We start from the raw sequence: 25,281 nt of genomic DNA, 5'->3' as shown, positions 1-25,281 counted from the left end.
ACGAGGAGGGGAATGGCTTCACGGAAACGAACTTCAGGCCTCATCACGTCTGGGATTTTTGACAAAGGTGATGCTTCAAGCAATTGGGAGCTCTGTCTCTGTGAGGATCTCAGACGGCAACAGGACATACTAGGATCGCTGGGCCCCCTGGAGGGACAAGTTTTCGTCAGCTGGAACGAACTCTTTGCCTGAAACGCGTATACACCTTGTCCCCTGCTCTGGTCAGCCTACAGTTGAATTTCCACTTTGTTAGGCACATTTCCATTCCTTCTTCTACCTTTCTGGCTTTCCTTCGACAATCACCTTTCGAGTTTCCTGCCGTACAGTTTATATCATTTCTAGTATCACCATCCTGACTTCCTGTGTGAGTGGCACTGAAAGAAGACGAACGTGTTCAAGTGGAACACATGCACCTCTTCGTAGCAAGCAAGGAAACATCCTCACGAGACAAGCCAGCGAAAAGTCAAAATTTCAAGAAAAGTCTCTTGATTAACTCTTAATATATGAACAAATTCAACATTTATCCCCCCCAACAACAACCAATCCACATCAGTCTCTTTTCTGCTGTTTACACGGGAATTTTTGACCAAAAAATTCCTTTTTTCAAATCAAGAAGAAGAGTAAAGAAAAAGGGGGAAAGAAAGAATGAACGCATGTGCGCGCTCCGGTGATCGGCGAGTGCAGCCAAATGCGTCACGGAGCTCGGGAGCCGGGGATCTGGACGATCAGTTCGCCGACGACGGAGGCGTCTTGGGCGTCTTGGGAGCGCGGGCGGCGTCGGCTCCGGCGATCCCCTGCTCGATGTCACCACCGGCGCCGCCGCGCGGGCTCGGGCTGTAAGAGGAGGTGCCGACCACGGCCTGCTTGCCTCTGCTGAGCAACCGGCGCAGCGACCGCAGCCTGGCGGAGACAGGGGACCGCATGTCGTCGGCGGTCCCGGGCATGCGGCTCGCCGGCAGCGGGGAGTTCATGGGCGGTGTGTTCAGGGCCACGGGCCGCGTCGGGATGTCGATGACCAGCTGGTTCTCCTTCCTTCGCCCGGAGGAGGCCGAGGAGCTCGCGGACGCGGCGGCGCTGGCGATGGGGTGCGGCGGCGGGGGTGGGGGAGTGGCGAGGCCGGCGTTGGTGACCTCGTCGTTGGTGCCCCAGAAGAGGACGTTGGTGGGGAACACGGGGAACTCCAGCGACGCGCCCGAGGGCTCCTCCCGCGGCAGCGCGTCGAGTTCGCCGGCACCGGCGCCGCCGACGGGGGCGCGGCAGAGCGGGCAGGTGTCGTGGGAGTGGAACCACATGTCGATGCACTCCACGTGGAACCCGTGCCCGCACTTGGGCAGCGTCCGCACCTTCTCGCCGTCGGCCACCTCCGACAGGCACACCGCGCACTCCAGCGCGTCCGCCTTCTCCTTGTCCCTGGGGGAGCCGGCACCGGCGGCGGCGTAGACGGTGACGGGGAGGGAGCGCAGGACGGAGGCCGGCAGGCCGCGCTGCGGGAGCGGCGACGCGGCGACGAAGAGGAACCGCGACGACGGCGAGGTCGGCGCCAGCAGCGGGTTCGCACCCAGGTAGCGCTTGGCGTAGAGGTAGAGCAGGAAGACGAAGACGACGACCATGAAGAGGAAGATGACCGCGGCCAGGAGCACCCCGTTGCTGATGGCCAGCTGCTGCTGGCCCCCCGAGTTGCTGACCGAGCCAGGGAACATCCCGTCGCCGCCGCTGCCGCTGGGGCTGGGCCACACCGGCGGCGTGGGCGCCGCCGACGCCGACGCCGACGAAGAGACCGAGGACGTCTGGGGGATCATGGCTGGCACCTGGCTTCAAGGAACGAACGAGCTTCTCGCGTTGCTGCCGGTGCCTTGTTTCGATCTTGGCTGGCTGATGTCCGCCGCTGATGATAAAGAGAAGCGGAGAGAGGAGACGACGACGACGACGACAGGACACGAGAAGAGAAAGACTGAGCGGCGAGCTGGAAAGAACGGCCACTCGGGTATTTGAAGGGGAGCGTGGCGAGGCCACGGGGGCTGGGCGTCGTGACAGTAGTGGGATCCTCTGCGGCGCGGCATGCGGCGAGTGGGCCACGGCATGCTGCCTCCGTGTCGCAGAGGATCCGGGGGATGCGTGGCGGACTTTGTCAACTAGTGGTTGGGGGCGCGGAACGAGACAACGCCCCGGTCGCGGGTCGCCCCGGTCTGTTTTGACTGCTCTGCTGGGCGTTCCTTCCTTCTACGTGCTCGGCTGGGGCTGCCCCGACCCGAACGAACCGCGGCGGCGGCGGCGGCCTCGCAGAAGCATCCAACTGGCAGCAGGCGCCCGCCGCGCCCGCGGCCTGCAGAAACCCGAAGCCTGCCACGCACGGCGACGGGGCGAGGAAAAAAAGGCGTAGCCATCGCTCATCAACACTGGGCGACGGACCGGCTGGCCAGACGTACGTCGACGACCTCCCCCGAGTAGGAGATTTTCGGCGTCGAAATCGCTCGCGGTCGACGTGCGTGCGTCGTGCGTGGCTGGCCGGACGGGGCGGGCGGGCGGGCGTGCGTGCGTGCGTCGTGCGCGCGAGGCCCGCCTTGGCTTATGGCTTACCCGTTCGGTGGGGCGGACGGGAACCGTTGATTTTTGGGTTCTGGTACAGGATACGAAAATTGATTGGGGTTTCGTGGTACTGCTCGCGCTCGGGTGAATCTAGCAAGCCAGGCAGCGTGCCGGACGGGTCCGTTGTGGTTGCGATTTGCAAAACCCATGTGGGGATGGAACGGTGCACGCTTCGTCCTTCGATCGTCGTGCTGCCATGCCAACCATGGCTCGTAGGCAATGGAGACACCACGCAATTGGCCTTCTTTCGGTCCGTCGCGGGGCAATGGCCAGGCAGTGTTTCCCACCGTCCAATTTTGGACGGCCAGGACTGGGATCGCTGTCCGGGCTAGGTACACAACCAGACAGCGTCCGGTGTTGCCAAAAAAAAAAAGTAGGAAAAAGGCAAATCGAACCATGGATGGATGTCAAAAAAAAATATAGCTTACATATATAGTCATCTGCGCGAGCGCGATTACCCCATTAACCCTAACCACACAACAAGGATGGACGGAAGATAAAAGTCCTATCATCGATGTTCACTAGGGTATTTGAACTATGTTTTGGTTCGTTTCTCACTCGACCACCACTACATGTGGCCGGCCTTAGGCAGGATGTGTTCGGTCATTCGGGTATTAAGGTCAAAAACTATTTTTTCTTTCTATATATAGCAAATTTAGCGAACCGTCATATCTTAGATATACGCTAGTGTTTTGCGTACATGGTTGCTTAGTTCAATATTACACACGTTTCCATTTTCAACATTGAGATCTGGGTCTGTTTGTTTGGTTCTAGTCCACGCCTAGTCACCAAGTTGTGGCGGAGGTGGCGAATATCTGCGTCACACTCTGTGGCGGCTTTTGCACTACGAAAATCATGTGGCTGCCACATCTTACGAGCGAATCAAACAACAAGTTTGTGTCGTGTGGCGCGGCGGAGAATAACCCCTCCCCCCTCCAATTTGCAATGCTAGGTGCCCACATGAAAGTAACGTATAATATTAGCACCATCGACAACAAGTTTGGGTCGTGTGGCGTGGTGCGGCGGAGAATCAACCCCATCCCCACCCATTTGCAGCTGCCCACCAGGGGTGAAGATGTAGTGTATCTAGGAGGTGCAAATACACCCCCTCCCAAAAAAATCAAAAATCAGTTATAATCATTAAATTTTCACCATATATACACTCTCCAAAATAAAAGAATATGCACCCATAATACATGTGGACCTCCTTTAATTTCCTTCCACTACTACCCACATGAAAGTAATAGATGATATTAGCATCATTGATGGTAGCAATACCTTCTAAACTATCATTTGGGGGTTCCCTGCACAAGAGACTATGATGATGGTGGCCATAATAATTGGGATTACCAAACACCTAGACTGATTATCAAGAATTTATAATTAGATTACAATGAATTTTCATAGAAGCATTTCGAAAATAGGACAATGCTCACATGCGTATTATAAACTAGACATAAGAGGACACAGAGCAACGAGGAAAACATCTCTATCTCTACTTACGTTTCATACGGTCAATGCTCGTATATTAGTAAATTGTTTGACTCGTGTCCAAAGTTTGGTGCATTTTACTTGGACAGTCGTAACAAGGCAAACTTTTTTCTACAACGATCGAGGCCCCTTGGGTGATTACTTTCTGATGATTTTTATTTGGACAAAGCATAGCGTAAAAGAGCTGGCGTAAGTTTATGATTAACTGTTGATGAACTGACATCATCATAACATGTACTGCCAAGTAAAACTACACTCCACTGTTGGGCGATTGATCCACGCTGCCTCACGGAAGTATACGGCCCTTTTTCGGCGTGGTCGCTGGCGTTTCCGTCAAAGAAGGCAGCAGACAACGCTGTCAACCGTGACCAACGGGCCGGGGGGTGGGTGTGAGGGAACGCGTGTCTTGCCGAGACCAGTATTCGTCGTGCACGGCCAATCACGGCTTCCCCGCGTCGTGCTGGCGCCGCTCGTGCCGGGAGATTGTGTGTCTTGCCCCTACGGTGAATGTCTGAATGAATGATCACATGCTGGAAAGTTTTGGTGCTCCTCCAGGTCATCTCGCCTCTTAACCTGTGATGAGCACTAAAACCTGGGAATATTTTTGACCCGTGAGTAAAGTACTACCTCGCTTGTTCTCGTCGCCCGTCGAAACTCGAAACAAAGGAACGACACGTCGTCTGGGAGTCAGAACCCGGCACGTAAGGCCTTGTTTAGTTACCCAAAAATTTTGTAAAATTTTTCAGATTCCCCGTCACATCGAATCTTTAGACGTATGCATAGAGTATTAAATATAAATGAAAATAAAAACTAATTACACAGTTTAGTCAAAATTAATGAGACGAATCTTTTCAGCCTAGTTAGTCCATAATTGGATAATATTTGTCAAATACAAACGAAAGTGCTACTATTCATATTTTGCAAAAAAAAATTTGAAAGTAAACAAGGCCTAACTTCATGACAGACTTCCGCGCCACCGGTCCGCACTGTACTGTAGCACGAACGCACAGTAGTACAAATTAAGCGCCACCACCGCAACGAACAGTCGCAAATCTCAACATGCCTAGAAGTTGGAGAGCTGGCCGGGAGCTACAACCAGCGGTACACCGTCCCATACTCCACACTATTATATGTACAAAGAGACACCACCGCGAGGCTATCGTGACGCGGCGAGGGCCCTGGTAGGTAGGTGGATGGCGTGGCTGACGCCATCCTCCAAGCGACTCGGTCAGCACCCGACGTGCGCATGCAGGCAGGGTCAGGGAGCTCACTTGTCACTTCACACTGACCGCGGTAAAGGAGCGGATGCGGACATGTTCTCGGGATCGGGATTTGCCGGGCGAGTGACGGGCAGACGGGTCGCAAAAGCGCAGGGAAAGCCACCGCATGCGTCGTGGCCTCGTGGGAGTGCGCTCGCACAAAGTGCGTCGGAAGGGCGGACCGGCCCGCGGGAGACGCGGGAGCGAGCTGCGGGGCACCGAGCACGCACGGCGCACGGCCACCCGCGGAATGCCGGGGCCTTTTGCGCGGCATCTCGGCCGGCAGAAAGGGCCACCACCCACTGCGTTCCGTGCTTCTTCGGTTCGTGGCGCTGTGCCAGACGGCCTCATCGCAGTCGCAGCACAGCCAAGAGCGAACGCCCCCGGTCGTCGGTCATCCGGGACCCCCGGCGCCGTAGGGAAAGCACCGGAGCCAGCCAGCCGCGACGACACGACGCGCGGACGCGGACGATGATGACGCCAAGGTCACCGTTTCCCGCGCTTTCGAGCGGGCCGGCGGGGTCCGTGAGTCAGGCCGCAGACACTCTATCACCTCACCCACCGGGTCAGCCGCGGGATGGGTTTTAGACATTAAGGCCTTCTTTAGTTTCTAAAAAGTTTTACTAAAAATTTTAAATTTTTTGTCATATCGAATATTGCGACATATGTATAAAGTATTAAATATAAACGAAAATAAAACTAATTACATAGTTTACCTATAATTTGTGAGACGAATTTTTTGAGCCTAGTTAATTCATAATTGGACAATATTTGTCAAATAAAAACGAAAACGCTACAATACCCAAAATCTCAAAATTTTACCAAGACCAAGGCCTAAGTCTTGGAAACTCTAAACAAGTGGTTAAAAGCGACATCTAAATTTTAGTTAACCTCACAAAATATCGTTAGTTTATTATATCTTACAAGCAGATTAAGTTCATGTAAGTTTAGCCTTTAATTCTAGACGATTAGACTTTTACACGATGAGATCTAAATATGACTTAATTTTTGTTTTTCAAATTTGCACCTCTCCTAAGATAAAATGGTTTCTAGGGTAAATATGTGGTGTCTTATGCTCTTCCTGTATAACGAGGATAATAGTTGGTTGTACGACAAATTCAAGCATTGGATGCATATGCTACTAAACCCTCTATAAATGACAGAGGAGGAGAAGGCTACTACCTGTGCACGTTGTGTAACAAAACCCTCTGCTATGCCATTGTAAAGTTCAAGCAAAACTCCACAGACCAAACCTCGATGTTGGCTTTATTTTGGTCTTTTGGTGTGCTTGATGGCTTGAGGTTAAGTATAAGTGCTCCCCTCTAGACTAAATAAAACCATCCATACCTGTGCACGTTTCACCGCTGATTGTGCTATGCAAGATGGATGACCATTGTATGATTCCCTGGAGTGCATATAGTCTGAAGTCGCATTAGCCGTCCAAGCCTGATGTGGCCAAGTTCATGGCTCGTTTAAAGGGTTGGTCATGCCATGTTTTATGATACCCTACATGCATATATATATGTAGGAACAAGGCTCGTCGTAATGGGGCCGGTTGAGTCATAGCCTAGTTGATTTCTACTACAACAATCCGTATGTTGATTTCTAGTTGAGTTACAGACTTGGCCTAGGTGATAGTGTATAGTTCCATTTTGACCTCTCAATATTACTACGGTTTGATAAATTTTATTGGAGGGTCGGACATGCAAATAGGAGAATTTCTCTTGTCCAAGCAAGTTATTGGAAGAGCCTAATAAGGTGAGTGGCACCTTGTGAGGCTTTTTGGAAGAAATGGAAGATGGTGGACAGGAAGCGACAAATGAGTCATGAGAGCTTGGTTTTTTTTTTTGAAAATAGAGAGCTTAGTAATTTGTGTTCATGGACTTGAACAGCTATAACTTTATTTGTGTCCATGGACTTGGACAAATTAAATGTTCTTAGTTATGCTCTGACAAGTTATATTGTGCTATATATATGTGGGTTTGTCCTATGAGTACTTGATGTTTTATGTGCCATTATATGTGTATCTTTGAGTTATCATCGAAACAAACTTGCATGATCACCTTGAGTTTTTTTTTTGGTGTGTAACTTCATATAACAGAAACGGAATGAAATCACCAGACAAACAAATGAGGCTCTTATGCAACCTAGTTTTGGAGGTCAGGTTTTAGTAGTCTTCAGCGCCAAGGTATGCAAGGTTGGGGCTATAGAGTCTTTGGCGTTGAGCAACAAAAACCATAAAGTCCAAGCATATCATAGTACATACACATAACACAATCAAGTGTAAGTTATCAACATGCATATCCGATCCTAAACATAACAACAGAAGCGGGCCACATATATATACATAACACAATGTGCACATGTGTTGTCCGAAATCCACATGCAAATACATAGTCAACTGTTTTTTTGTGAAAGGTGGCATGCTTAATAAAAACATTAATCGAGAGTCGAGACACCCGATCCGATCTATCCACAACAAAAAAATAAAATAATAAGCGATCATCACGCCTCAATGAGATTGGCGTGCGTTCACCTGAAACACACGTGCACGCAAACCTAAACCATCAAAACCAACAACAGCAACGAACAAGAACAATGCAGCACTCCAGCTAATCAACATATTCTGAGATGCATGCACGCGCCAGCAGCCACCCTCTAGTTTTTTTTTCCTTTTTTTTTTTGGGCAGTCTAGTCCTCTGCGCCTTCCTCTCGTTGGCCAGGCCTCTTGTCAGTTCCTTCTCGCTCCAACAAGGCTCGTGTGCTCTTTTGACACGAACAAACTAGTAGGCCCACGCCGGAGGCCTTTCTGCTCAAATAAGGCCCATGTTCTCTTTGGACACGACACCAGCAATGCTAGGCCCACGCCTGCGGCCCAAGAGCAGTGTTGCAATGACGATACACGAACACGACAGCGTTGTACGTTGGTTTGGACTTTGGAGACGTACACGCGCGATTTTGTATGTAGTTACTATTATTACTCATCAGCCTTTTAATGTGCTCTGCATCTACGACTACATACTGTAATGGTAGGGCCTTTTAGGTCTTGTTTAGTTCGCAAAAATTTTCAAGATTCCCCGTCACATCGAATCTTTGGTCGCATGCATGGAGCATTAAATATAAATAAAAATAAAAAATAACTATACAATTTACCTGTAATCTGTGAGATGAATCTTTTGAGCCTAGTTACTCCGTGATTGGACAATGTTTGTCAAATAAAAATGAAATGCTACAGTATCCAAAAACAAAAAAAATTGCCAACTAAACAAGGCCTTATTGTGCTCTGTATGTACATAGTACGGTAGATCGTCAGATCTCGTGAATGGTTTAATACGCTGTACAGTACAGTTCAGTAATCTCTTTCAAGCCAGTACCACAGCGGCACAGCGCCAAGAACTGGTTTAGGCCTTCTTTAGATATATATATATATATTTAGATTTTGACACTGGAATATTTTCATGACCAATATTGTCTAATCATACACTAACTAAATTTAAAAAATTCATCTCGCAATTTATAGATAAACTATACAATTAGTTATTTTTTATTTATATTTAATGCTTTATATATATATATATATGTCGCAAGATTTAATAAACAATCTTATAAACTTTTGGTTATTCGAGTGCATCTAAGGCCTTGTTTAGTTTCCAAAAATTTTGCAAAATTTTTTAGATTCCTCGTCACATCGAATCTTTAGACGTATACATAAAGTATTAAATATAGATAAAAATAAAAACTAATTGCACAATTTGGTCGGAATTGACGAGAAAACTTTTGAACCTAGTTAGTTTATGATTGGACAATATTTGGTAAATACAAACAAAATTGCTACAGTGCTCATTTTGCCAAAATTTTTGGAACTAAACAAGGCCTAAACTGGCCCTTATTTGCCTGCATCAGGATCAGGATCAAGATCGAAATCCAAAAACATCCAAAAACAGCTGGGATAGTACGTAGCAGTTTGCTTCGTTCATTCATTCATTCATTCATGGAGAACCGATCGATCCAAACGAAAAAAAACAACAACAAAACAAACACCACATTGAGCTACTGTACTAGACAATGAGCTAGTAGGTCGGTGTGTTCAACGATGCAACACATACACGCACACAACCAACGTACGTAACCATCGAACCAACAGCCGAACCCAGCAAATGCACCTGAGAACTCCAGCTAACCATATCATGCACGTACACAGACGCTCGATCATCTCATCTGGCACGTCGCCACATGCACGTATGGTACGCGCGCACCACCTCTACGCCTTGCCCTCGTTGGCCTTCCTGAAGGCGGCCGCCTGCGCGGCGGCGGCGCCGTCGGACCCGCCCGCGGCCGCCGCGGCGAACGCGTCGCGGACCTGCTCCGTCGTGTAGGGGAAGCCGGCGCGGGTCATGGAGTTGAGCAGCGCGGCGGCGCCCTCGCGTAGCAGCGCGCCCGTGCCGTCGGACCGCGTGTTGGCCAGCGCGTCCTGGATGCTCACGTCCGACCCGCCGTTGCTGCCCGCCGCGCCGAAGAAGTGGCCCATCGACGACGGCGACGTGCTCGGGAACCGCCCGCCGATCGCCGACCAGATCTCCATCGGGTGCGACCTCCAGTAGCTGGTGGTGGACGAGATGATGCATGGAGATCGAGCAGACAAGAACAAGTTTTGGTCAGTGTGACTGCATGTCTGCATTCATGGCGACGCCGACGCGTCATGATGGAGCAGTAGTGGGCTTACTCGCAGGAGCCCGGGAGGGAGCCGAAGCTGTGGGGGTCCATGGGGACGAACGGTGTGGGCGACGAGGTCCCGATGCCGCCGCCGTGCGAGGGGGAATCGCCGTAGGCGCCACCGCCACCATGGGCAGGCGTGGGGGACGACCCGCCTCCGTAGGCGCCACCGCCGCCGTCGGGGGAGGACGGAGACCCACCACCGTACGCGCCGCCGCCGCCGTGGGACGGAGATCCACCGTAGCCGCCGCTGCCGCCGCCGGTGGACGGGGCCGTCGGGGAGGACCCGGAGCCGCCGCCGTGGGACGGGGATCCGCCGTACCCACCGCTGCCGCCGCCGGTAGAGGGGGACGCCGGAGAGGAGCCGAAGCCGCCGTGGGACGGGGAAGGCAGCGTCGTCCCGCCGCCGTGCGACGGCGTTGGCACGTACCCACCGCTGCCGCTGTGGGACGGCGGCGTCGTCCCGGTGGAGCCTCCGCCTCCGTGCGACGGCGTGACGGGCGTGATGCCGCCGCCGTGGCTGCCGCCGCCGATCCCTGGGAACGAGCGCGGGTCCATCCCCGGCACGCAGTCCGGCTTCTTCACGTCGTCGCCTGCGCATGCTCATTAGCATGGTTAATGTTACAGTTACAAAAAAGCTCAAGAAGATGCATGTACGTACCTTGGCTCGCCTTCTCGGCCCTGGACTCGACCATGGCCACGAAGGCCTGCGCGGCCAACGCGGCGAGCACGAAGCTCGCGAGGAGAGCTCTCGCCGTCCTCCGCGCCTCCATAGCTGCCCCCCCTGCTCGGCGCTCGCTTGCTCCTCCTCTGCTGTGACTGTGGAGTGGTGGTGTGGGAGCGGATGCGTGAGCTGAGCTCTGAGCAGGCCGCGTGCGTGGGTATAAATAGCGGGAGCAGAAGCTACCAGAGTGGCGCCACGGAGAATTGAAGGCGAGCGCCGTGAATTCATGGGGTGTCGCAGATGACGCAGCGGGGTAGTTGGCGGGGGAATTCAATGCGCGCATCATGTGCATCGACCAGTCCAGCATCCGACGGTCCGAGTAGTAGGAATAGGCCAGGCGTGCCTCCGGCTCCGGCTCCGCGCGCGGACTGTGCACTGTGCAGTGCATGCGCTCTGCGCTGTTCAAGCCCATCTCCTCTCGTGCCGATCGACTGCTGATAATTCCTGCTGATCGAGCCTCTGTTTTTTTTTTCTTGTTGTTATTGACCTGGATGTGCAGTGCTCCTGCTGGGAGTCGCATGGCCACATCGCTTATGCAGAGTTTGAATTTTGATCTCTTATTGTTTGAATTTTAATGCATGTGCCGCAAGATTCGATGTGACGAAAAATCTTGATAATTTTTTAGGTTTTGAGGTGAACTAAACAGGACCTTATATGATCCACAAAATTTATCTACAAGAGACTGGTTTTGAGGTGAACTAAACAGGACCTTATATGATCCACAAAATTTTTAGGTTTTGAGGTAAACTAAACAGTACGGTTTTTGAGGCAAGCGAAATATATATGGGTTGTTGGCAGCAGCATTGTGGATGGATAGGTCCGGTTCATGCTATAGCCTACACAGGTTTCTTTTGCTGTGTGTGAGGGAACGCATGATTTTTTTTAGTGAAAAGATATAAGCTGAATTTATATTACTGAAGAATGCCTTATATAACAATCAAGATATAAGCTGGTCTCTCTGGTGAAGGAGGCATGTATGTGTGCAAGCACGACCGGTTTGATTATCAACGGCACTTCAGTGATTATAAACCACAAAACAGAAGTTTTTATATATGCTCCAGCTAGATCTTAGACTTTATTTGGTTGCCAGAGTTAAGCTTTAACTCTCATCACATCAAATGCTAAATATAGACTATTTACGAAACTAAATATATTTAGAGAGTAATTTGCGAGACAATTTTTTTAAATCTAGTTAGCCCATTGCTAGACAAAAATTGTCAAATAAAATAAAAATACTATAGTATCTGTTAAACTTTAACACTTTTAACCAAATACACCTTTATAGAAAAGCAGTTGTGTTCGATCATGGTCGGCTGACTGATTTTTGGATTAATGCTAATACTAATTTATTATGAAAAAAAACACTATTTCATAACAAAAGTAGTGCTGATAACGAACAAAGGATTGTCCTTGCACGTATGGTGAGGCAAATAAGCCTCTATTTACCTGCTGATAAATGTAGCTAAAATCTCACTGGTGACTGAGATTAATCTGACCTAATTTTAGTTGGATATGCATCGCACCGGCGCACCACACATCATCTCAACGATCTAGACTCTAGAGTCTAGAGTATTGAAGTGGACGCGTGGGGCATATCATCATGTATATTTACAGTGGCACGTACGCGACGCGACGCGGGTATCCTCCGATCTTGGTTGGATCCCTCGGCGGCTCGGCCACGAAGCTGCCAATGTGAACTTCTTGTTTGTAGAACTTTCGTTTATTTGTGGTAAATATTATCTAATCATAGACTAACTAGGATTAAAAGATTTATCTCGTGATTTACAGACAAACTGTGTAATTAGTTTTTATTTTTGTCTATATTTAATGCTTGGTGCATGTGCCGCAAGATTCGATGTGACAAAAAATTTTAAAAACTTTTTGATTTTTGGGTGAACTAAACAAGACCTTACATACTTCCGCCCTGCACGGCATGGTCCTTTTGCTAATTCACTGCACGCCCGGCCCATGCATACACACAACTGCAGACAGCACACATAGGCATGCACAAGATGGCTTTTCACCAGACAGCACACATACGACCTTGACGTGCCAATGCCATTGACACAAGTACGTACTAGAGCACTGACAAGTGATAGGATCCACACACCGTACCCGTACCGTGTACTCGACGTGCCGCGTGCGTACACATGTTGGCCGACCCTGCGTGCGCTGCAGAAACCCAAACCAAAACCCTGCCGCTGCAATCGTCCATGGATGTCGATCCAATGCAACACAGCAATCGCGTGGACATCACTCGCGCAGGAGAGGACAGAGAGCCTCGCGGACGCGGCAGCTCAACGAACCAGCAGTCAATGCGAGAGCCGAGAGGGCAACACCGCACGCTGCAGCTTGGCCGGCGTCAGTAGTAGAGCGCAGGTCCATCCACCGTCCCCGTCCATTCATTCCACCACCCGTTCATGGCTCTTGCGTGCATTGCTAGCTGCTACTCTTGCCCCCTCGCTTGATCGGCTGTTCTGCACATAATATTCCATTCCATGCATAGCTAGCTGGAAGCCATATGCAAATACTCCCTCCGTAGTCTGCAATGTTTCCATTACCAAAGCCTAAAACCTCTTCGCTGCAAGGATTGCAGGTTGCTTTTTTAGTGTTTACGATTACCACCATAAACAAGCCCTAGCTAGCAGTAAAGGAGTGCGGTAGCGGTAGATCCAGTGGCCATGAATGCGTTTGCATGCCTTTTTGAGAGAGAAGAGCCAACAGTTGAAGCCTTGATGATGAGCGATGACTGCCCCTGCCCGGTCCTAGCGTCGTCGCAACAGCAGCGTGGCACCCTGCTCTGCTCTTGCAAGCTGTAAAGCTAGGCCCATTTTTTTAAAAAAAAATATGGTTGCGCTGTTTTCTTTCAGACGAGAAAGGAATTTGTTGATGAGCATTGGAGAGGACAATGGCTAATTACAATACTCCCTCTATCTCAAAAGCATCAATTCCATGTTTTGGTTGGCAAAAACTTCCAAATCCGTCTAAGGCCTTGTTTAGTTCTAAAAAATTTTGCAAAATTTTTCAGATTCCTCGTCACATCGAATCTTTAGATGCATACATGGAGTATTAAATATAGATAAAAATAAAAACTAATTGCATAGTTTGATCGAAATTGACGAGACGAATCTTTTGAGCCTAGTTAGTCCATAATTGGACAATTTTTGTCAAATACAAACGAAAATACTATAGCGTCAATTTTGCAAAAATTTTTGGAACTAAACAAGGCCTAAACTTCTCAAAAGCTTTATAAGCCTCGATGAGTAGTTTTTTTTTTGGCAACATGGATGATGAGTAGTCGGCTCCCCATGTGTACATCCAAACATCCTGATCCTCATTTCCTGTAAGTGGACATGAGGTAAGCTAAGGGCCTGTTTGGTACAGCTCACAATAGCTTCATGAGCTGTTGTGAGCTGTTTTTTTTTCCAAACACTTATTTCCAAAACAGCTTTATGGGTGAAGCTGTTTTTCCCTTCCTCTCATAAAGACATAAGTTGGGATGAAGCTGAAAACAAGTAGCTGATTTCTCTCTCTCAACTATGCATGAAGTAGTTTGTGAAGCTATTTTGCCAAACACTTTTTTCAAAACAGCTCTGCTTCATATAGAAAGTCACTCATGAAGCTATTTTCTAAAAAAACAGCTTTACTAGTGAAGTTGAGCTGTGCCAAACAAGCCCTAAGTTTTCATGGTCACTTAAAGCTGCCACAGAAATAGCTTTGTTTTTGACAAAAAAAAAGCTCTGGGCACCTGACTTCCAAAGTCTGCTGACCCCAGTTATCTCTCGAGAATAAACATTATGTTCCATTTTTGACTTGAACCCGTGGTATCTCTTTAAAGCTGATGAGATTTTTTAAATTGTCTCTCCACCAAAATAAGCCTTTTTTGCAGTCAAATTTTTAAAAGTTTGATCAATTTTAGTTTGATCAATTCTATAGAAAAGAGTATCAATATTTATAACATAAAATGAGTATCTAATAAAAATATATTCTATAATAAATTTAATAATACTAATTTGGTATTATAAATCTTAGCATTTATTTTCTAAAAATTCGATCAAAATTTTAAAAATATAACTTAAGATAACTTTAGAAATTAAAGCTTTCTAGGACAGAGAGATTACATTACATATCCAAATCATTGTCGTCCTACCAAAGAGCGCTTGCAGTGACAAAATTATTAGGGAAGTAAAAACAAATTGATAATGGTCTTGTACGTAGCACAATTCGCTACAGTAGGCTTGCACTGCTACTAGGCTACTACAACCACGACAGCACGACAGCGCAGCCAGCAAAGAAGAAAACTGAGGAAAGAAAAAAAAAAGGGACGGGCCAGGCCCACTATGCAAAAAAGAGGTTTAACCAATAGGCGGCTAGCCCATCCAGATATCTTCTGTCATCGATCTGACGATCTTGTTAATAAAAAGTTACAGTCTTATTTTCCTTTCCTTCTTCAACTCTAAAACCCGACATTTTATCTTTGAACTCTCAAAACCCTTCAAATTACCTCCTGCCTTGCTTCATCTTACAACGTTCGCAGGCGTTGAATACCGGATGGACAGTACACGGTCAAATCAGCTTATAAAATGCTTCACGCGGGATCTATTACCTTTCATGGTCACAAGAGATGACATGGAAAAATGGGCACCTCTAAAAATTAAAATATTCCTGTAGTTGACCTTTAGGCACAGACATTGAACAGACGATCGCAGGCTACGCCACGGGCTTGAAGCACGCGAGGAGTGCTATCTGTGTGATCAAGGAAGGGAGACCATTGACTATATTCTTGCTGAGTGCCCAGTCACCAGGAAGATATGGTTCCACATTCTGTCGGCCTTCGGACAACGCTATCCGCCCGCAGCTGCTTCTTATATAATCACAACTGCGTGCGAGCTTTGTTCTTTATTGTCGACCGGGGGCTCGGGCTTTGGTAATCTACGGTTTACCACACCCCAAACCTTTGTATCGAACTTTATTTCTGCTTAATGAAATACATGCCACAACATGCTCTTGAAAAAAAAGTAATTTGTCTTTTTTTAGCTCACACATGGGTCAAGTTTTTCCACAAAACTTTGTGTCATGCTGTCAGCAGTGTCCATGACCTAAAATAATATATTTCTTTCACTAATTTGAAAATGCACAAGTGTGTTTCGAAAATGGGATGTAGGTAAAAAAAAATACAATTGTTATCTTTACCCCTCTTTCACAATGCTTTATCTACTTGATTAGGTCATCAGCGGGTGTGCTAGACTATTTTAGTTATTACATTCTCTGACTCCCTACACCTACAATAGTGCTTCTGTACAAGTAATTTGAAACAAACAGCAGAAACTAGAACTAAAAACTTTTTTTTTTCTAGACATCTTCCTGCCTTTTTCATAGATGGGTTAAATTATGGGCATCTGTTTTAGTCGGCGGGAGTATCAACTTTGAACAACATGAGTGAGGAAAGACATTTTTGTAAGTGTTCCTCATGTGAACCGTGTGTGCAAACAACCTATTTTAACGGGAGGTTCCCTGTGTGAGTCGATTACGAAATTAACTAAGAAAAACTACTTCTTAATGATTTTAATCAAGTTTTTTTTCGATAAAGGTGAGCTTTGTAAGAAATTTTGTGGAGCAATATGTCTAGTAAAATTTATAAAACATTTATACACTCATTATTGTACAAGTTTAGAATGCACACCATTAGTTGTGGGAGGGGTTACCAAACGTTAATAGTAGTAGTGTATTTGAATACAAATATACAATCATATCAGCTAAGAATGTTAACCTATTTGATTTTCTCAAGTTGTCCAAGTTTATTGTTGTGTCTCAAGAACTACTATTAGTGACGTCCCAACTACCTATCTAGATCAAGTTGAGGTTTGAGAACAGGCAATTCATCCATCAATCCAACAATTGGCATAACCGTGCGGTTGTGGTTTTTTTTGGCCTAGCATTCCGTTTTGTTTATTTGAGACACCCCCCCTAAATGGTCCATTGTTTCTGTAATCTCTATAGCCCTTGCAACTTGCACGTGTACATAGTTTTGGTACGATTCAAAAGTGTTGACATTATATTCGCGTGTCAGCTGAGCTGTAAATGTCTCAAACTGTCATAGTAATCAATTAATCAGATGATTAGTGAGAAGAATTAGCGACGAGCAAGGACCCGTGACCGCATATTCATTTACCTTTTGTCTTAATAACTAGCAAATATTTCTATGTGTTGCAATGGAATTTACATCTTGCATCTGTTGTTCTAATATGTTTTGGAATAAGAATTTGTACCAAAGTCATATGCACATTTAGTTTAAGGTCATATTTAGGTCATGTTTTTTCCTATTGGTCTAAAGTTTAACCATTAAATTTTAGCTCTCAAGACTTCAAACAGGAGATCCAAAAATACCTTCTAAAGTGTAGCCAACCTCACAATAGACCACACAAATGAACTAAAATGGTTTAAAGTTTTAGTCCTCAACTTTAGTCGTCTAAACTTTAGAACAAAAAATCTGAACAAACCCTTAGATCCACCTAGCTAATTTTAGTTGGTTGCTAGAAAATTAGTTGGGTAGATCCAATAGGGGCTAGTTAATAGGGCAGTAAATTGTTAGCTAAGCACTTAGCTAACAACTATCTCACTAGCTATCCCAACTTACTTAATAGTATCTTCTTAGTTGAAAAGGTCACTTTTATGCTCCTACCAACCTTTATTCATGTGTCCTACCAATAGAAAATAGAAAAGGAAGGGGCATTATAGATAACCACCAATATATCCACCTTTTACGTAGTGGATCCAAACAATAAGCAGTCTACCAAGAGAAATTCTAAGAGCCTCTTCACATCTTTCCTAATTAATAGAAATATAGATTTTGGTAAAAAGAAGCATTCTACAATAACTTCTATATATATATATATATATATATATATATATATATATATACAGTAATGCAATGATTTGTTTTTAAGAAAATCCTGCAGCAACACGTAGCTAATCTACCTAGTATTTTCAATTTTTATTGCTCTCTTTCTCGTGTTAGGTAGAAAATTCTGTGTAATCGGCCGGCATTAGTTCTGAATTTGAACTGTTTGTACCGTGTCAATAAAAAAATCTTAAGAAGGTAATAAACAAACAAATAAATAAGATGAGAAGCCTCTGTTCTCCAACATTTTTCTAACATCGGTCTGTTGCATTGACCAGACCTAAAAACTGGGTACACGTACTCCTACGCCAACACAACAATATAATCACAGAACCAATGCTGACCTGACCTATAAGAGAATTCTCTAGCGTGCTACGCATGGTATAGCACAACTATTTGTTATATGTTTTACTCACCTAGAACAATCCCAGCGAGGCAGCGACACATCACAAGCAACCGACACTGCACAAGCAACAAGATAGCTGTTTTATTCACCCCAATGCATCCCATTCATTGCTTGATTATATATATTATATATATAAGTAGTCACCAAAACAGACACACAAAGGAAGGAGAACTCAAGGTGGTGGAAGAAGAAGAAGAAGAAGAGAACAGGACCTCGCTCGTAGACAAGAAGGCCGGCAGCAATGTCGTACCTCAAGAAGCTGTCCCCCTACACCGTCTCCCTCATCGTCCTCCTCCCTCTCACCCTCATCTTATGCTTCACCTTTCTCCTTCCGTTGTTATCCGCCTACCTCAGCAACCCGCTTGCTGCCACAGCGGCAGTGGCTACAACTACCAGCGCCTGCGTCGGCACCACCGCCGGGGCAGTCGTCCGCGCTGCGGCGCCAGCTGCAGCAGCCAAGGACGACGACGACGGCGACGACGGTGTCGGTGGTAGCCAGCGCCCGGCCCCGGCGGAGCCGATGAGCGTCCTCGTCGGCGTGCACACCATGCCCGGCAAGCACTCCCGGCGGCACCTCATCCGCATGGCGTACGTGCTGCAGCAGCAGCAGCAGACGTCGCCCGCGCTCCGCGTCGACGTCCGGTTCGTGCTCTGCGCGCGCCCGATGCCGCCCGAGCACCGCGCGTTCGTGGCGCTCGAGGCGCGCGCCTACGGCGACGTGCTGGTCCTCGACTGCGCCGAGAACGCAGAGGACGGGAAGACGTACACGTACTTCGCCAGCCTCCCCGCCATGCTCGGCTCCGGCGGCGGCGGGCCGCCGTACGACTACGTGATGAAGGTGGACGACGACACGTTCCTCCGGCTGGACGCGCTGGTGGACACCCTGCGGTCGGCGCCGAGGGAGGACATGTACTGGGGCGTGGGGCTCCCGTTCCAGAACCGGGAGTTCCCGCCGTTCATGCTCGGCATGGGCTACCTGCTGTCCTGGGACCTCGTCGAATGGATCGCCACCTCCGACATGGTCAGAAGGGAGGCCAAGGGTACGCACTTGCATTTCATGCAAGCATCCCTTCTTGCACCTTGTCTTATTCACTGCTCAAGGGGCTGTTTAGTTAGTGAAAAATTTTAGTTTTGGCTACTATAACACTTTCGTTAGTATTTACCAATTATTATCAAATCATGGGCTAACTAGGTTCAAAAGATTCATCTTGCAAATTACAGAGGAACTATGCAATTAATTATTTTTTATCTATAGTTAATGTTTCATGCATGTGCCGCAAAATTAGATGTGACGGAGAATCCTGAAAACATTGTAAAATTTTTCAGAAACTAAACAGCCCCTAAGTGTCGTTATGGTATTCATGCTCTAGGTTCGTAAAAAAATTAAAAATTTTCAGAAACTAAACAGCCCCTAAGTGTCGTTATGGTATTCATGCTCTAGGTTCGTAAAAAAATATGAGAATGTCTATTTATTTATCGACAGATTTTATATGGTCAAATATGTCAGATTTTTATAGATATGACATAGTAGACAGTTCTAGTACAAATCCTAAAGCACAATCAAATGTATACAAATCTGACAAATTTAGTAAAAAAAACTATTAACAAATAAATAGCAAAAGTAAAAAAATATTAGCAAACTGTAGTATGTATACGTATTATATATTATAAATATTAATATTTTCTTTATATTTGTTCAAAATTAAGTATGTTTAACTTGAAAAATGATAATTAAAAAGGGACGGAAGGAGTAGCACTTCACATATATATACTGCTACACTTCTCATGAAAATATATTCAGAACAATATAGTTTTTTAACAATGTCTAGCAACATGTATATATGCATATTCAGGTGCCGAAGATCTGACCACAGGCAAATGGCTGAACATGGGCAACAAGGCCAAGAACCGGGTGAACATTTTCCCCAGGATGTATGACTACAAGAGTGCCAAAGCTGAGGACTTCTTGGAGAACACCATTGGGGTGCATCAGCTGAAGCAGGACCTAAGGTGGGCACACACACTGGAGCACTTCAATGTCACCCGGTTGGAGCCCTCTAGCAAGCTACACAACTTCTAGAGAGTGGGGATCAGAATCCTCAGATTCTTTCACAAAGGATATATATGTAAATTTGTAGTATTGTTGATTTGTGGGCGTGGCGAGTTGAATATGAAGGGTTGTTGATATGTTGCTTGAAACTATATATATATATATACTAATTTATAGCTTCCACTGCGAAGTTATATACATCTCGTTGACCATATTTTTTCATAATGGCACGTTAATTAATATAAGAAAAGGGCATTGTCAACTGGATAGGGACTCCAAGAGTTTTGAATTCAGAAACTCATGATAAATCAGTTTCGTGACGAATACTACCTAACATTTACTAAATGATGACAAGTGTGACAACAGAATATCATAGCACTAGTTTTGTTAGTGACATGGCACTCTTCTGTGCTTACAGCTAAAATTCAATGTGAAGTATCTATATAACCTATATAGACGGAACCCACCAAAAAGCAATAGCTCTTATTTTTTCTGCAACCGCGTTGATCCACGTCATCTCAGGTTCATCTCCGTCAGATCATCATGTTCCTTCAACTCTTTCTATCCATGTGGCAGAAAAAATTGAATCATCAACCAACCTCCACTGAAATTAGCTTATATTTAGTCATGTAGTTCCTCCATATATGTAAAAAAAGTCGTTTAGGACAACAACATGGTCTCTAAAGCCTAACTTAGACTCCTTGTTTTTATAAAAATATATATATATAAAAAAAAGTGGTATATGTATATTTTTATGAAAACATTTTCCAAGACAAATCTATTTATATGGTTTTTATATTTTCAAACTCAACAACTTATAATTTATTCGTGATTTATATTTCTAATGTTTGACCCAAACCTTGTCCAAAACAATTTTTCTATAAGTATGGAGTGAGTACATCATCCTCCTCTCACAAAGAACCATTAAGAGCACTTCCAATGCAGAAATTATTATAGTTTCTATAGACATTAATTGTAATGCTACCTAAGCATTTTGCTGATGTGGCAAGGTAGTTTTTTAAGAGAGAGCAAAAAAATCATAGAAATCAGGTCTAAATTAGAAACCATGTCTGCATGAGATCCAAGACATAAAGTGATATGATTGGTTGAGAATGTAGAGAGAATGAATATGATTAGAAACTATCCATTAGGACCATGGTTTATATATATATTATCTATAAAAATTAGGCCTTGTTTAGTTCCAAAAAATTTTGCAAAATCGACACTGTAGCACTTTCGTTTGTATTTGACAAAAATTGTCCAATCGTGGACTAATTAGGCTCAAAAGATTCGTCTCCTTAATTTCGACCAAACTGTACAATTAGTTTTTATTTTTATCTATATTTAATACTCCATGCATGAGTCTAAAGATTCGATGTGACGGGGAATCTGAAAAATTTTGCAAAATTTTTTAGGAACTAAACAAGGCGGATATAGAAACTATATATAGCTTTTAGTATTGGGACTGCAGTATTTCTATGATGAACGATGTGACCTCTTTGACTTCCTCGATCTCCTATCACTTTGATGTCTCGTGGAACATTGTATTCATTTTTACTACTAGCAGCAAGTGGCCACGTTGTTAATTACAGTAGGGAACTGGTCAGGCTCCTTAAATTATTTACCTCCGGCGTCTTGAAATCATATAAATACATCATATCTTATCAGCTCTTGCGAGCGATTTCTCTCCAAGTGTGTAGCTACGCGTTCCTCCCATCCGTCATACTTGTGCCTCTTGGCAGAGTTCCTGCATCACCTCATCACAAGGATTAATATCCTAACTTATTTATCGATTAATGCATATAGTTGTTCCTTATTACACTCAACAACACAAAAGTCTATGTAATCTCAAAAACAAAGTTTTGATTCCAAAAGGAGCAAGGTAAAAAAATCCCAAAGCAACATCTAAAACGTGATTTTATTACTGAATCTTCAACCATTTCTCGCAATGCAAACACCACCATCGCAGTTGATTCAATCTTGCTGCAGCCCATCTTTATCATTTGACGATCCTCCTCTTTCTGGAACAGGGACCAAAACCTGATCTAGTAAGTCATGCAGATAAGAAGGCTAAATATCATTTCGGGTTAACCAAATTAACCAGTAAAATGCACTTGCGCCCACAAGAATTTTGTATTTTAGCTTCGTATTGAACTCATGTAACCATCCCTAAACATATTATGAACACTAGTTGGAGGAGTCAAGTTGAAGGAGATTTGAATAATCCGCCACACAAATTTAGCAAAATGACAATCAAAGAGAAGATGTTGTATAGACTTCCCAGAAAAACAAAAACAACACTTCCTGTCTTCTTGCCAATGTCGTCTTAATAAATTATTTTTTTGTTAAGATTACTCCCTTGTACAAATAACATAAAAATATATTGATTTTAAGAGATAGTTTCAGTTTCTATATTAAAGTGTTATAAGGTATAGCTTCATATCCTAAGGCTTTGTACATGATTTGACTAAAAAGCATCCATTCGATGTAAGGAATTGTAGGTTAGTAAAGTGACTTCTGTCCCTGCTCAGTCATCTCATGTTGCATACCGATGATGCTACTTTGAGTGTTCTATTTTATAAGTTTGGTTAGCCATTTTGTTGACTTCCTTGGAAATGACATTTGTGTTTCATTGCTTAGGCCTTGTTTAGTTCACTCCGAAATCCAAAAAATTTTCAAGATTCTCTGTCACATCGAATCTTACGGCACATGCATTAAACATTAAATATGGACGAAAATAAAAACTAATCATACAGTTTAACTGTAAATCGCGAGACGAATCTTTTGACCCTAGTTAGTCTATGATTGGACAATATTTACCACAAACAAACGAAAGTGCTACAATAGCGAAATCCAAAAAAATTTCACATCTAAACAAAGCCTTATCTATTTTTATAAATATGTGCTTTTCCGCAGGATCGCTTTCCTTCTAGGTTGTGAGATGCATGGACTAACTATTTGTTTCCATGTAGTAGTACCAATATTTACCTAGCTAGGTCAGTCAAGGTATGTCGAATAGAGACGCAGATAAGTCATTCCTAGCCATACCTCATCTTCAGTTGCTCTGACTATTAGTATTTTTGCCTACAGCTCCCCGGCCGGCTTACATCTTTGTTTATTTACTTCTTTATTTGCCGTCCATCCTTGACTTTCAATTTACTGCTAAACTTCTACAGCAACGCGTGGGAATTCACCTAGTTTTGTATTAACTGTGAGCTTCTTCATAGGGCTCCCTTGCTCCTCTTTTTCTTGAAAAGAAAATGCCTTCTTCATACTTAAATTGTGGTTTGATTCCGTGTCTTGCACGGTTGCACCAGTTGGAGTTGACCGAGTTTCTGTATTACAGTGACTGAAATGTCAAGACAATTGTGCACTGATAGCAGGAACAGTTGTAGTGGCTTAGATATAGTTGCAGGAGTCTTTCCCAATATAAGCATTGATATTAACAGCAATATGATTCAAATAGGTTCAATTGGGTGCCCTAGAAATCGCAACCAACCGCTCCCTTGAGGTCCTAATAACTGATGATTCAGCTCTGTTGCTCGTGAAGATCTCAATGCACTCTTGCAGAAACCCGATTTCTTTTTTTTTTTGAAACTCAGGGAACTTTATAGACCAATAGCTCCAGGCAAATCACCGGAGAGCAATTCGGTTACAAAGCTTAGCGCCTGGCACCAGAACACATGCCCTTCATCTGGAAAGGTTGTTACACCATAGTTGGCCAAACCATCGGCCACCCTGTTACAGGTTCTATTACATGTCAAGATGGAACAAGAAACGAAATTGTTTGCCATCATCACACGTATCTGTCTAAACAGGGCACCTTCCGGGCTGCTATCAAAACATTCAGTTGTTAATGCCTTACCAAGATTTGTAGCATCAGTTTCCAGTTTGATCCGAGTCATTTCAAGTTGTGCTGCTCTGTTCAGGCTGTGGAAAGCTACCAGAGCTTCCGCATGCAGAGGGCTTGCAGCTCTTTGGATGAAACCTGCCCCAACATCTAGCACAGAGCCTGTGCTGTCTCTTGCCACACAGCCCCAGCTCCCCTTCCTTGTCAGATTCGAGAATGCTGCATCAACAATTCAGTTTATAGTGATCTTCCTATGGAGGCTTCCACTTTGAAACCCGATTTCTTGATCTGGTTTCAGGCTCTAGGATGCACAAGCACAACCAAGAAAGGGACCTCACTTTCATTATTTTGTACTCCCTCCATGTTGCCACCAAAAGAAGCCGTTTCGGACAATGATACGGTCTCCAAAGCATAACTTTGACTTTTTATTTTTATAAAAATATTTATTGAAAAGTGATATAATATTTTTATGAAAGTACTTTTTAAGATAAATTTATTTATATCGTTTTCACATTTATAAACTCAACAACTTAAAGTTATTCGTGATTTTTATTCTCACTGTTTGACACAAGCTTAGTCCAAAACGACTAAAATTATGAGTTTTTTGTCGAATTAATTTAGCTCAACATGTCCTCCAATATTTGTAGACGGAACTAACTGTCCATTGAAATGTTACGAATTTAGTCCAAATTGAACCAGTCCATACACCATACCTTTTGTTTTAACGATGTTTAGCCACATATGCATACACACAGTCAACTATAGAGGTTCTAACCACAAGGGAACGGCTGAACGGGGGCAACAAAAGCCAAGAACCAGTTGGACATTATCCACACAATATAAAGTTTGCTTTTTCTCGTCACCGGTTGAACCGCCACCACATTTTCCAGCGACCTCACCACCCATTTTTCACCATCACCACCGCAGCCCCCCTCTGCTAATGTTGCGTTTGTCACCCCCACTGCCGACCCTGCTCACCGATTGTCCTCCACCACGTAGACAGCACACAGCATTGCCTTGCCGCCCTCGAACCCCCACCGATCATCCCTCTAGGGCCGAAGGATACAACCTAACAAATATGCTTCCAACTCGTTGATTTACTAATTGTTTCTTTAAAACTATTGGAGATGATCTAAAGCAAATATCCGATCCGTCGCATACAAATTGGCTCTGCATTTCCTGGGTTTTTATACATTGAAAGATATATAGAGCAGCTTGATCTGAGCTGTGAAACCATGCACGACGTTCTTGTGAGGAGCAACATGATCAATTGCTTCTTGTTTTGCAACGCAACCATGATC

The 25,281-nt window shown here is 45.0% G+C and overlaps 3 protein-coding genes across 3 annotated transcripts; 1 reads left to right on the top strand and 2 right to left on the bottom strand.

Moving 5' to 3' along the window:
* LOC8077293 (E3 ubiquitin-protein ligase EL5) lies at positions 461-1,978 on the bottom strand. The gene has a single exon (XM_002436584.2). It carries the CDS (start codon positions 1,797-1,799, stop codon positions 726-728), a length of 1,074 nt encoding a protein of 357 aa, XP_002436629.1. The 5' UTR covers positions 1,800-1,978; the 3' UTR covers positions 461-725.
* On the bottom strand, positions 9,287-10,902 carry LOC8065448 (keratin, type I cytoskeletal 9). The gene is made up of 3 exons (XM_002436583.2): positions 10,711-10,902; positions 10,060-10,642; positions 9,287-9,937 (listed from the first exon to the last, which is right to left on the bottom strand). Exons 1-3 carry the CDS (start codon positions 10,820-10,822, stop codon positions 9,598-9,600), a joined length of 1,035 nt encoding a protein of 344 aa, XP_002436628.1. The 5' UTR covers positions 10,823-10,902; the 3' UTR covers positions 9,287-9,597.
* Positions 18,230-20,306, top strand: LOC8077292 (beta-1,3-galactosyltransferase 6). The gene is made up of 2 exons (XM_002437955.2): positions 18,230-19,120; positions 19,934-20,306. The coding sequence occupies exons 1-2, from the start codon at positions 18,322-18,324 to the stop codon at positions 20,158-20,160; spliced, it is 1,026 nt and encodes a 341-aa protein (XP_002438000.1). The 5' UTR covers positions 18,230-18,321; the 3' UTR covers positions 20,161-20,306.

This window comes from Sorghum bicolor, chromosome 10 (assembly GCF_000003195.3).
Source record: "Sorghum bicolor cultivar BTx623 chromosome 10, Sorghum_bicolor_NCBIv3, whole genome shotgun sequence".
Classification (NCBI taxonomy): Eukaryota; Viridiplantae; Streptophyta; class Magnoliopsida; order Poales; family Poaceae; genus Sorghum; species Sorghum bicolor.
Note: the sequence above shows the minus strand (reverse complement) of the source record. Positions and strands in the feature narration are given on the sequence as shown.